The sequence below is a fragment of the Neopelma chrysocephalum genome, unplaced genomic scaffold (genome assembly GCF_003984885.1).
Source record: "Neopelma chrysocephalum unplaced genomic scaffold, ASM398488v2 Primary Assembly neopelma1_147, whole genome shotgun sequence".
Lineage (NCBI taxonomy): Eukaryota > Metazoa > Chordata > Aves > Passeriformes > Pipridae > Neopelma > Neopelma chrysocephalum.
The window spans coordinates 5428262-5441508 of NW_020897809.1; the positions used below are offsets into that span (position 1 = coordinate 5428262).

The following is a 13247-nucleotide window of genomic DNA, read 5'->3' on the forward strand; positions in this document are numbered from 1 at the left end:
TGAAAATGATAAGAAGGTGTAAACTTAAGTGTTTCTTTCTCTACTAGAGCACTTTCTTTCAAAGAGTGGAGGGGACTGCACTTTTATTCATCAGTTCATAGAATGTCAGAGTGAGTACAAGAGTGTTCACATTTGCTTTAAAAACAACAGAAAACCCAGAAAAGGTGGATGAAAACCAGAATTGTCACTGCTATTTGATTTTTCTGTAGAATTGTGGCATTGTGATATCAAACAGGGTCTGTAGGAGCAGTGAGGGTATCTTTGCTCTTGCAAAGCAATCGTCACATCATCTCTTTGTAGCAGTTAATCCATTATTGTGCCCTGACCAACAAAAGGGTGGTGATGTTGCAATATAGTGTTTAAAACTGAGTGTAATTTTCACCTGGTACAAATTAAGTTGAAAGCCTATCTCTGTCAATTTAAACAAACATCACAAGCTTTTAGGACAGAGATAAGGTAATGATGCCTTTTCACATATCAATAAAAATAGAGAAGAGTACTGTTAAACTTCAAATAAAACTGGTTTGTAGCATAAAGAATTAATTTTTTTATTTAAGAGTTTATAGAAATTATGTACCTAAAGTTGAGCAGAGAGAAGCATTTAGAAGCAGAAACAAGAGAGTATCTTTTTCTGACATTATGTCTGTTGGACTCTTCCCTTTTAAATTTGGATGAGGAAGTGAAACAGACTTGTGTGACTTTACTGCTGGTGATAAGGGTTGCGGTGCTATAGACTGAATGACGTGATACTGCCAGTGTTTGTCTAAGCAAATTTAAACTTTATTTGAAAACTGTTTATTTTTAAAAATGACTGGTAGTTATCTTATGTCAGGCTGCTGTTTAAAATAATTCTAAATTTTGCAAAGATCACATATGAATCATCTTTATTCAGTACATAAAAATGAAGTTAAATGTTTGAGTAATCTTTATTTTTGTCTAGACTGAGCATGAAGAGCACACTGAATGATGTTCAAATACAGATTGGTTGCCTGTTTTCATTGTTTGGATGTTAGCTTAACCTATTTTAGCAGAACTTGGATTAGTATCACTTCTGCAAACTAAATGTGACCAATCTTGTAACTATTGGGAAGGAAAAGTAATTCTCAGTATCTAGTAAAAGATTCTAGGATGTAATCAAATCAGTAATAAGAGTAAAATAAAGTCCCATGTGTTTATGCCCTACCCATTCTTGAGAGATGGAAAGCTACAGGGTGAAGACACTTTTAGGCCTCGATTGCCTCACTTTAAAAAGAATGAGTATGAGTTCAAAGGGTTCAGGATTTTGCATTTTTTATGACAGTCTAAGCTTTTAATTTCCCATGAGAGCAAAAAAAAAGATTCCAAATCAGCAATTCATACTTGGGTTGAAAGTTTGCCTTTTCCAAATTCAAATATGTTTAATCAGACCTCACAATATCATGAGGTTAAAAACTGCAAACTGCAGGATCTGTTACTTTCCTTTTGTATGTAAATGCTACCTTTCACTCTTACTCCTGTTCTTTGCTCTGTGTAACATTGAGGGTTAGGAACTTCTGGCGAGAAAATTTATAGTTCCAGAGACCTTCAGGAACTTGAGTTTTAAGGTGTGCAGCAAATACTGAAGTGTAGAATTGGCAATATAAAGAAAGAATATATAGTTCATCATGTGGTAGGTACTATGTAGGAGTTTTGCCCCAAGGATTAAGTATAGAGAGAGGAGCAGGTTTATTACTTAAAACATAATAGTGCAATAAAAATCCCAGAAACAGGAGTCACTCATTGAAGTTATGTTATGTAGGGCTTACTGTTTTGTAATTGAAGCAGAGGAACTGAAACTGTAGGATCTGCAAACCATAAGAGAAATCTAAAACCAAAAGGAGAATCGAGACAACCATCCGGTTGGTCAAGAAGGGAAGGTTCTGAGTTGGTGTGCTTGTACTGCGTGGAAAGTGTGCATCTCCATAGATCTGGGGAAAAAGCACTTAAACAGGGAAAGCACAAGCAGAGAAATTAGGAAAACCAGCTTGAGTAAAGGAATTGGAGTATGGAGGATAGCTCAAGAAGAAAAACGAGCTGTTTAAGCAGTCTGGTATTCTATACAAACAGTGGCTGTGGAGGTATGAGGCAGTTGAAAGTGCTCATCAGTTAAGAGCAATTAAAACCTCTTGAAGTACTAAAGCTGGAATATTTTTGGTGGGACAGAAATAACAGGACACTGAAGTCTTAGTTGCAGTGCAGCTTGAATGCTTGATTTTGGTGGTACTGTTTGTAAAATCTGGCTTTGTACGTTTTTAAAGGTATTTTTAAATTATTTTGATTTTTTTTAAGCGCAGTATGCTCACAATTTCATTCAGTAACGTGTCCTGATTTGCAACATCCGCACAGTATTATGAGATCTGGCTCTGAATGATCTGGGAAGTCTGTTACTTTCTGATCATTACATCCAGTTCACTTGTTGCTCATTCCATAGCTTTTCCTGTTTCAATAACCACTGGTGAAAATCAGTGATACCGACAGCAAAAGTCATGGTGCTTTTTTTGATTAGTTCATAATATGAATTATTCCTAAAAATGGTGATGATGTATAGACAAAAGTGAGATTTGCCCTGCTAACTTCCTGTCTTTTGCTCCAATCTAACCCTTCCTTGTGTCCTTATTTTTTTCCCCTTATTTTGTGATTTTTGCATTTATGATTTGAAATGCAAGTCAATGTTTTTCCTTTTTACCAAGCTGATGTCTAAGAAGCTGTTATTAGTGGGTTTTGGATGGATTGAATGGTTATTTTTAACTTTGCCATTTGACCTGCATGTGGCAAGTAAAGTTAAAGCTCTTTAGTATCACTTTTTTCAGATGGTTGGAAATTTGTGTGTTGAGGGCCAAGTTTGCTTATATTTTGGTTTTCAAAACTGGCCTCCTTCAAAGACTATTTTGCTACAAAACCGTTGATGTATCGGGAACATGTTACTTAAGTGGTAATTTTAATGTTAACAGATCTTAGCTATTATATTGCACACAGTGATAGGCAACCCAAATGTAAAAGGGAGTTCTTAAATTGAAAAGATAGGAAATGACTAAAAACCTAAAGGGAAGCTGCCTATGAACTGCATTCATCAGCAAAAAGGAATATGGACTATGTGAAAGATGAACTGAAAGCTTAATTTCACAGCAGATTGTTTCAGTAAAAGCATTTATTTATTTTATATATATATCTCTCTGCTACTTTCTGTGACTTTAAGTAGTTTCTGGATAGCATGACAGATAAAATTCTTTTGTGCCAGAAATTAAAGATAGGATTTTTACCCAAATTTATATTTTGGTAGCCAAAACCGCATGACTTGATTCAGGGAAAACATTTAAAAATAAATCACATTGGTGAAGTTTTCTGAAATAGCAATGTGAAAAGATGCAGAGATTTGAAAGAGATGTTTTAAAGAAGACATGTCTGTATATTTTACTTTCTGATTGTTGTCTGGCTTCTGCCATTTTTAGTGACTGGGATGGTAACAGAGTGGAAAATAAGATTCTGTGTAGTTCAGTGATAACATCTAATTTTCTGTGTATTATGTAAATACATGCCAGCACACTGAAATAAACTATTTTTGTTGGCTTCAAAATACCCTAATGGTAACATTCTTTAAACACAGAGAATGCCCATTGTTCTGTAAGTTAGGAGAGATGTTGGTCCCCAAGTGAAAAGTACTGGCTGTGCTGGGCAAGCTGGGCAAGGGACTCTGGTGCTGCTGCTGAAGGTCTTGGCTGAAGAAATAGTGTCAAGGAGAAACCATGTGTACAAATAGTGAAATCTATAATGTACACTAGAAAACAGCCATGGTGGAAATGAAAAAAAAAAAAATTGAGAGTTTCTTTTAGCCATGGGAACTGAGTGTAAAGAGCTGCTGCAAAAGTTCAGTTTGGAAAACATTTGCCTCGAGAAGATTGGTTTTGTTGTTTTGTGCTGTAACTATTCTGGATTTAGCAGTTACTGCATTCAGAAAACTACTAGATCCATCACTTCATAAAGCTAAGTTTTGCTCTGTAAACTGATTATAGAAGCCTATTTTAAGCTGGCAGTTTAGCATAGATGAGATGTTACCCCTTCAGATCAAGCAGTTGATCACTACTTGGATTTTGCATTCAGCTGCTTTCTTCAGATCTATAGGCAGAATTCCCGGCTGTTTTCTTGCTGCCTTCCTCTCCACCCCACTTTCAGCCTCAGATGAGTCATGGACTAATCATGTATGAAGACTTTTGATTAGATATATTTTATTTTTAAATGGAAGAGGGCTCCTGATATCACTCAAACTCCTGACTTGTGGCAGCAGTAACTTGATTCCCTCCACGGTGCCTTCCTCGGTCTGGGGACAGTCATTCTCTCCAGCTCTGAGGAACTTGAGGCTGTCCTGAACTTGGATGATGAGTGATCACCTACAGTTGCTTGAGACCTGAAGCCAATTCTAAAAATCCAGTGTGCTGTTCAGTGTATTTCTGAAGCAGTATTAGTAAAATGTTACAGGAATGCCAGACAATATTTGTAGATAAAAGTAGTTGGAGGGAACATCTCTTTTAGACTGGTTTACTTGGCAATGGGGGAGGAAAGAGGACAGGACAATCTTTTGGCCATGCAAACCCTTCTTCAAATCTCAGGGGTTTTTTTATTTTGTCTGAAAGCTTGTCTACCATCCAGGGTTGAAAATATTGCCTCCTCACAAATCCTGTCCTGCATCTGTCCTTAGATTGTCATGGTTACAGCAGCGTGCCATCGGAGGAGTACAGGGACAGGCTAATCTTCGGAGCTGCTTGAAGCTGGAGATGCTGACTAAAGCTCACTATTTTATTTATTTTTTTTTAAATTAAAGTTTTGAAAAGGATTTACTGTCATCCAGCTTCCTGAATCTGAACTCTCCTATATGTGCTGTTCATCCAGTCTTCTCCATGTCTCAGTTGCCTGTTATCAGCACACGGAGTAAGCAGCAAACTCAGTTCCCTGCCTGGTTATCAGGGATCTGGCAGGGAAAGCACAGAGGGAAGACAGAGGCGGCTTCAAGCCTGATGTCTCAGGGGGTGTTAACAGCTTTCAACAGGATCTAAATAGAAAGATCTACTGCATAGAAATTGAGAATGTGATCTGCAAGATGCGACCCTCGATAATTTTGTATGTTGGCGTTTCTAGTTGCTTCTTAAGTAATTTGCAATAATGAAATCTCATCTGAAAAAAGAAATTAAGTAATGATACAATAGTTCTTTTAGTGTCTTTGATTAATCCAAACCTGTTCTTCCCTTGGTCCTCCTGTTTGCCTTCATGTCCTAGCTGGAGTTAGGATGAAGTTAGCAATATAATCTCAAATTGAACTTTTTAGGTTTTTGTGCACCTGACATACACAAGTAGGATTCCCAAAAATTGACTTTATATAAAAACTCAATTTTTGTGAACTTGAATGTGATGCATTCCTAGTTTTTGAAAGTTTATGCAGCTCTCTTGAAAGATTTAATCTAAGAAAGGCTGTTTCTGTGTACCTTTCACAGTTGTGATGTGAAGGGGGCTTCTCTATTGCTGTTTTACTCTGCTGTATTTCTAGATTTCTGCTGTATTGGGTGAACACCTATTTCAGGGAACCAGCTCTTAGAATTCTTTTTTTGATAACTAGAACTTGAGAAGCGTATTCATAATTTATTACTTTTGGTTAGGTTTTTAAAAAGTACATAAAATTAATTTTCCTAAATTCTCATTAGTGAACTGAAGGATTATGTAAGTTAATAAGGAGAAGTAATTATGCACTGTATCACAAAGTTCCGGTAGGCTTGTGTGCTCTGTTTCGTTATTCTGTGCCAGAATAAAGTTTTTGTTCCAGCCTGAGTAGGAAGTAATATTATCAGCTTTTAATTTGGTCATGGAATGCGCTCTACGTAGATGCGTACAGGGAAAAGCTTGTTAAATTTGAGCTTGGAAAGTAACACTTATTTTGTTTGGCAGACAAGATCATAGATGAAGGACATCTAACCAAAGTGGAAGAAACAAAGCTTTTGAAAGGTTAGACTTCTGGATTCTTTCACTGTTTTTGAAGCATGCTTTTTATGTCACTCAGTGCATGTTCTGTGTTAAGCCAGCAGTTTGAGTTTTGATTAAATACACATTTGAGAAGAAATTCAATAAAAGGGAGGTAAATTGTTTGCTGAACTCTGCTCCAAATACTATTGCAGGGTAAAAAGATTTAATGGAAACAATTTTGGAAGATTGAGTGCATGAAATGCTGATCTCAGTATTGACTGAGTTCTGACCTTAATATGCATTTTTTAAAAAGTTAAAGTACAATAATTTTTGAAAATTGAATTCAAGCTTTAATGTCTGCATAAATTTCAAACACGATCTTGGTTTTGTTACAGGGCTAAATAGAAATAATATTTGGTCTCATTTTAAGTTTTAAATAAAATTGTATTTTAATTTGACTATTTTCTAACTTAGACCCTCATAACTGTAAAATAAGCATTAACCTCCTAAATGTGCCTTTTCCAAGTAAAACATATCTGTGCATCTCTAACTCTCTTCTCTAATGTATAAAGCAAGTTAAATTAAAGGAGCTAATTAGAAAAGACTTATCTTGTCAAGGAACAGTCATCCTTATCTTGCAGTGCCAGTCAGGAATGCTACGAAGTGTGGAGGTCAATATTTCCCATGTGTCCAATAACATGAGATTGTTTGGACTTGTAGCCTGGCTCCTCTTTTGTAGCTTTTTATTGGTGTCTAGACGTACTAACTCATTTCTTTACCCTCTGTCCTTCTGCAAAGTGTTGTTTTGTTGAATGAGTGTAAGCATGTTAGAAGTTCCAGTATTCTAGAGACATTTTAATTTCTTATCTTCCTTTAGTGCATGGAATTGCACCTTTAACTTCTTTCTGTATGTGAGGAAGCTATAGACAGGGTGCCATATTTGGCAAAGAATGCATACAATAACTGTAATGTAACACTTGCATGCCACTTATTGCAAAGCTGGGAGCTATTTTTAGTGCTGGGTAATATATTCTAACTCATCAAGTAAGTATGATGTCAACACATTTTAATATACTTCATCACTTTTGCTATATTTATTCAGCTCAGTTTTATTATGGGAAATAGGAACAACTGCTGTGAAGTAATATAGTACAGGAAGGAGTTTTGTGCTTATGACTCTGGTTCCAGAATAGGAAGGAGGTTTCTAAATCATTTCTCTTTTTGACTTCTGCTGTTTCACATGTAGATGCATCTTTCCTCTGGTGCCTGATCTTTTGTGCCTTGTTCCAGAGGGAGGAGGGCGGGAGGGAGGAAGAAGCTGGTGTACCCGAGGGTGGGTGGGAGGGAATTATGAGGGGGAGGTGGGGGAGAGAGCATTAATTCCATGGTTGGAGCTCGCCTAGTTCCTCCCATTTTGCACAGAGCAGGAAAGCTGTGTTTCCATGGATGCCCAGATATGGTAAAGTTAGTTGGATACAGATCTCGTTCAGCTTAGCGCTTCTGGATCGGCCACTCATATAACTGACATGGGTGAGGCTTTTAGGTTATCCTTTGCTTAATATTTTAAAAAGGATGTATTACTTTTAGTAATTTTTTAGTAATTATTAGTGACAATGCTGTGACCTTGGTTCTGTGTGATACATGTAAAATGCTTGATTTGTAGCATCTTTAGATATTAGGTAAAAACCTTATTCCTAAAAATAGGGAAGTATCCTTTATGTTTGGGGGTGGTTATTTGCTAAAACAACAAGTTTTTAACTACTCCAATCATTATGAACTCTAAAGTCTGCTACAGTCATGGGAGTTGTTTGGAATAGCTGCCAGGTCTGAACCCCTAATGTGCTTTAACTGTACAGGTGTTTTCCCCTTCCTTCTCTCCAGTTATTTCGGTTGCATTAGCATGAGAAGAGTCTGGCTCTTCATCAGCTGCTTTGTTTGTACTTGCTGCCTTCTGTTTCGTGTACAAGGAGATGTTATTCTGGCACACAGAGATAGAGAATTTTTCATGTTAGATGAAGAAAACTTTTTTTCCTGTTAACCTATCTGTATTTTGTCATTTTGCTGATTTTCCCATGTAGGTGCATCAGTTGTCTTCAGTTTCAACTTCTTTCATTTGAGGGGAATTTAGTTTGAAAAAGCTTTCTCATGTCTCCTTTGTTTTTTATTTATTTTCATATGCTAACTCTGTTGGTATAACACACTTGATTTATTTCTTGGTGTCCTTCTTTCTTCCTGTGTCCTGGTACTTCTTTGTTGCATGTACATTATCTATATGTGATGAAATGATTTGCGTTCACCTTGCTTTTCTGCATGTATGGTAGAAGTAAAGTCTGTGTACTGGGAATGTTGCACTGACCCCTTTTAATATGTATCTCTGCCTGGAACTTGAGACTCAGGGGAAACCTCTTCTAATCTGCAAGTGGGGAGCAATGCTGTCAAACCAAGGCTCTGAACAGTCAGCCTAGAAAGATTTCATTATGTGTAACCTCACCTGCATGTTGGCTCCTCACTGAGAGACCTTCTGGGTTAGCCCACAGCAGAGATGGTGTGTCGTTCTTTAATGGACCCATCAGAACTGAACCAGAATTATTATTTAAAAAAATTAAAAAGAAAATATTTCAGTTGCGTAAAATATCTAGACTTTGAGTCAGGGATGGTTCTGTGTGGGAAAAAGATGCACTGGTATGATGAAGTCCCCTCATCTTTTGAAAATGTCTCCTTGAAAACCTAGAACTGGGAAAATAAAAAAAGGAACAGCAAACAAAACCAAAAAGAACTGTGTGGCTTCACTAAGTTGCATGTAATAATGTGGTGAGTTATGTGTGAACAGATACTTCATGAAGGTATTTTTTTAGTGGAAAGGACATACATTGCTTTCTCTTAATACAATTTGAACTGAAAATTCTTTCTAGAAATTCCTGTATTATTTTATATCTCTGTGGTTGTTTAATGGTTCACGCCACACTTCTTTTTAACGGTACAGCATGTACAAGACTTGTTGCTATTATTTTATTTGTCCTAAATACTGAAGCACAGTTTTATTCTTAACAGCACTTTCTTTCTGACTTGCTACAGTATCTGCATTGTTTTAGTTTCCTTTTCTTATTTGTTTGCTGGTTGAATCAGCTTTTGCACAGTTCCAGCTGGCAGGAACACAGCGTTAACCCAAGTTCAAGCTGTGCACGAGGCAGTTGCATCCCCTATTAGAGGCGAGGGTGGATTAATGATCCAGGGATGCGGAATCCATTTTAGCTCAGACTTGCAAAGAAATTAGCTACCACAAGGTTTTTAACTGTTTCTTGAACTGGGTCGTTTTCTATTGACATTTAGCTGTACTTGGGTGTACAGGAGAAATTATGAACAAAGCATTTACTGATTGTAGTTGCTTTTCCTTGTCTCTTGCAGAGAATCAAGCACGAGTCAAAGAATCCAACGACTTGTCGGACACTCTCAGCCCAAGCAAGGAAAAAAGCAGCGACGACACTACAGGTGAGAGTTTAACTGAGGTTTCTGTAACATATAATTAGTTTGATTTAAATCACTGAATTAATCATGAGTATCTTCTTACAAGAGTGGGGTGTATTATGCAGAGTCGGATACAAACTTAGAGCAGTATTGTCTATTCTGCAGCTTCATAATTAACTCTTGTAAATTGAGAAGAACATAACAGCTTCTCTCCAGGTTAAGAATGAAACCTGTCTGCAGTCTGCCTGCTCTCTGAAAGGTTGGGGTTTGTTTTGGTTTTTTTTTTTAGATGCTCAAATGGATGACCAAGATCTAAATGAACCTATTGCAAAAGTAGCTCTTCTAAAAGGTAAACAAACTTATTTTTGTAACTTTAGGTGCATAATCTGTATATATAATCTTTTTATGTACCTGTTTTTTATCAAAAGTACGTTGAAGTAGAGTGCTTGAATTCAAAGGTTTTAATTATGTAGTATGGAAGAGTTAAATTTAAGTATCAATAATGACTCCTTTGGGTGATATAACACAAAAGCACACTTCTGAGTGTTAGTATGGAAATAATCTGTGTATAAGCGTAGTCTCTGCACTCACCAACACTGTTTTAGGAATTTACATGTCGTGACTTCAGGTAGGGTTGAGAATTAGTCAGCATGCACTTAAGTTAATAGCCGTGGGGAGGAGGGATTCTTCCCTCACTGATATGCTTTAAGCATTGTCTAATTTTACTTGCATAGCTTCCATCACTGTCAGAAATGCTACTGTTTGTAGCTGATGGGTTAACCAAAACAAGACTTTAGTTTTTCTTTTTAACACAATCAAGAATTGAATTTCCTATTGTAGCTGTATTTAGAATGATTACTGAGCTGTAGCTTTGAGCTTTATAGCTATAAAATTAAAATTTTTTACTGTTCTTTGCACTGAGGGCTTGTGATTAAAACTTGATTAACAAGGTAATATTTACATATTCATGAGCTGGAAAATATGGCATATTAATTAGTTGTTACATTTAGCCTACTGAAAATTAATTCTATGCTTTTTGCGCAGGTAGATATTTGATAAGATTTGTAAAATTATGCTCATGTTGTGATCACAAGTAAAAAGAATGTCACAGTTCTTTGTGATTCGGAAAGACAGGAAACCATAACAGAACTTAGGAGACCTGTAAAAGAGCTTTTTTCTGCAATTGTTTACACCCCCTAATTTTACGACAGAAAGGCTTCCAAATATTGCACAAATTACTTTTGCTATTTGGCAGCAATATAAAATGGAGTTTGATATTTCCCAGTAGACATCAGTTCAGCAAAGCAGTTTAGAAAGGAGTATTTGAGATACTGAGCATGTTCCATTTGGAGTTTGCTCTAATACTTGCAATTAGTAACAAGTATATTCAGTGACTTCCTATGCTAGAAGGTAGAATTTGATAATGTTGTTTGTAGTGATTGACAGTCTTATTTTCAGTTATAAATTTGAGGTTGGCAACAATTTCTATTTGAAAAAAAAAAAATCAGTTGAAAAGCATGAAGTTCATTAAGTATCAGAACTTTTAAGTCCAGAATGGGACACATATTAAGGAGTTGGTTTTCTGTAAGCATTGGCACATGCACTGAATTCACAGCTGGAACAACCCTTCATGTGTAAACTGTATGGTGGAGAAACTGAATTCAGCTCATGTCAAAGTTTTATTTTAATTCTAGTTGGTCTAGTTTTAAGATGGCCAACTGAAGACTAGTCCCAACTGGCTCGATGTCTTAGTTATCTTCTGCAAACAAATTAAAGGTAGTTTGTGGATCCCTTAGGCTGAAACCCCATGGATTCCTGAATTCTCCTTTTATGCAAGACAAGTCTTAAGTTCTGCCAGAAAGGTTCATTGAACAGCCCAAGACCAGGCTCAGGCAGCTGTGACCCTGCTGCTTCCTGCATTGCAACAGTCCCGTGTCACAGCAAGGGCAGGTGTAGTTACACTTGCTCTGTCCAGGGTGTGTTAAGCTGGCAAGGAGGGTTAATTGAACACTTCAAAGACTGAAATCAAGTTTTCTATAGTAATATAGAAGCAGTGTTTTGCTAGTGTAGATGTTTTTATTGCTTCATCTGTCTTTACTCAGTTGAAGGTTTAAACCATAACTGTTACTGAATTTTAAGTGAATAAATAGAAAAATACCTATTTGCTTAGAGAGCTTTGCTATTGAATTAACTAAAATAATTGGAATAACTCATTCCCTCTTGAAGCTATTTATGGACATTCCTATTTTGCTCTCATGAAACCATTACAAAATATCTGTACAATGAATCATTTGCCCTTTTAATTTTTATGCAGAGCCTATAAACCCCCACAGTGTTGAGGTTTTTTTCAGAGAGCTACTTCATGTGCCTGACTTTACCCTAAAAAGGATCTTACTTGCCACAGAAAGGCTTTCAAGCGGCCTTGTCGTGCTGTCATATAATTAAGGAAGAGTGAGAACATTTCTGATCTGGCAGCTGTTTTGGACGTGGAAACATCTGCTGGAAAAGGCAGCGGTCTTGTTGGAATTTACAAAACAATGGAACAAGAAAATTATGAGACTTCTAATTGCTCTAGTTTCATCCAAGCATTTTCTATCAAAAATTTTGAGTGCATTCAGGATTAGTTTCAACTTTCTACAAGTCAGAATCAGGCAAAGAGGGGAGGGGGGGAAAGCTGTCACAGATTAGTTGGTTTTTCTTCTCCCCTTTCCCCTCTCTCTGCGAGGTAAATGACTTTAAGAGCCATTCATAACAGTTCCCTGGACACTTCTCTTTAAACAGGCTGTTTGTGACTACTTATTGCAAAGTTAAAGACAGGTAAATGTTAAACAGATGGAAAGAAGCAATAAATGTCATTGGTAGGTTGCTGGTCTTGTTCCTATCAATGCCCCTGTGTTTTCATAGTAACTACAAGACTGATCCATGGAGTCTTAATAGAAAGTGTTTTCAATTGAGGGTTTGCTGAATAGTGGTGGTTTACATAAGAAATTTTGAAAATCATCAATGGTCTATTGATGCAGAAAGTTTGGTAACTTTTGTTTTATGTTACAGTAGCCAGGTCCTTTACTTTAAATATATGATAGTTTCCTTCATGTGGATCTTACAAAACTAAAGAAAACTTAGAGTTTTGTTTGTTTGATTTCACTGGAGTACCCCGAGTATTGTCTTCTGAATAACCTGAGAAATCCTGCAAAATTCTGGAAGTGAACTACTGTGAGACTTGGAGAAATACCAGCCTGCTAATAAAGTTGCTTCCACAGGCCAGGCACATACAGATAGGGGATCAGTTAAGACCACAGCCTACGTGTGGTTCTGTGTCATCTCTGCTATCAAAAGTGTAAAGGCAAACAGAAACAGAGCTTGGTTAATATCTTCATATCTGTAAATACTAAATTTTTAGTATTTACATAAATGAATGAGGGTTTTCAAACAGTTGTATTTGACCTTTTTTTTTTTTTTTAACTTTTATTTCTTTCTGGCACCTTGTTGTAATTAATGATAACTTCTTTAACCTTCTCTGAGAACGATTAGTCCAAAGCTGAACACTTCTGGAAATTGCTCAAATACTTTTTAGTTGCAGCCTTTTACACTGATTCTCAAAACAGGTTTTTGTGATGTGAATTTGCTTAAGGGAACTGATTCTAGGCATGGTGATATTTAGTAGTTTTGTTATTTATAAATAGAGCAGTCTTACTCACTTAACAATTATTTTTCAAAACATAAATTACCTTTTGATTTAGAAGCATGTCAGGCACATGAAAATTCCCCTTTTGGGTTGGAGTAGGAAAGAGTTTTTACCTTGATTGTTCCTTTGCTCA

General features: G+C 36.5%; 1 protein-coding gene across 27 annotated transcripts in view; it reads left to right on the plus strand.

Annotated features, from left to right (window-relative positions):
- SLMAP (sarcolemma associated protein) overlaps positions 1-13247 on the plus strand; it is an 87608-nt gene that overhangs the window by 52358 nt on the left and 22003 nt on the right. For 10 of the 27 annotated variants that reach the window (XM_027700995.1, XM_027700977.1, XM_027700981.1 and 7 more), the window contains 4 exons: positions 48-110; positions 5950-6006; positions 9370-9453; positions 9719-9778. In XM_027700995.1, coding sequence (XP_027556796.1) covers positions 48-110; positions 5950-6006; positions 9370-9453; positions 9719-9778 — 264 coding nt within the window. Of the gene's footprint in view, positions 1-47; positions 111-5949; positions 6007-7202; positions 7227-7329; positions 7495-9141; positions 9249-9369; positions 9454-9718; positions 9779-13247 lie in introns of those variants that run through there. The other 17 variants (XM_027700986.1, XM_027700992.1, XM_027700990.1 and 14 more) reach the window with 7 other exon arrangements.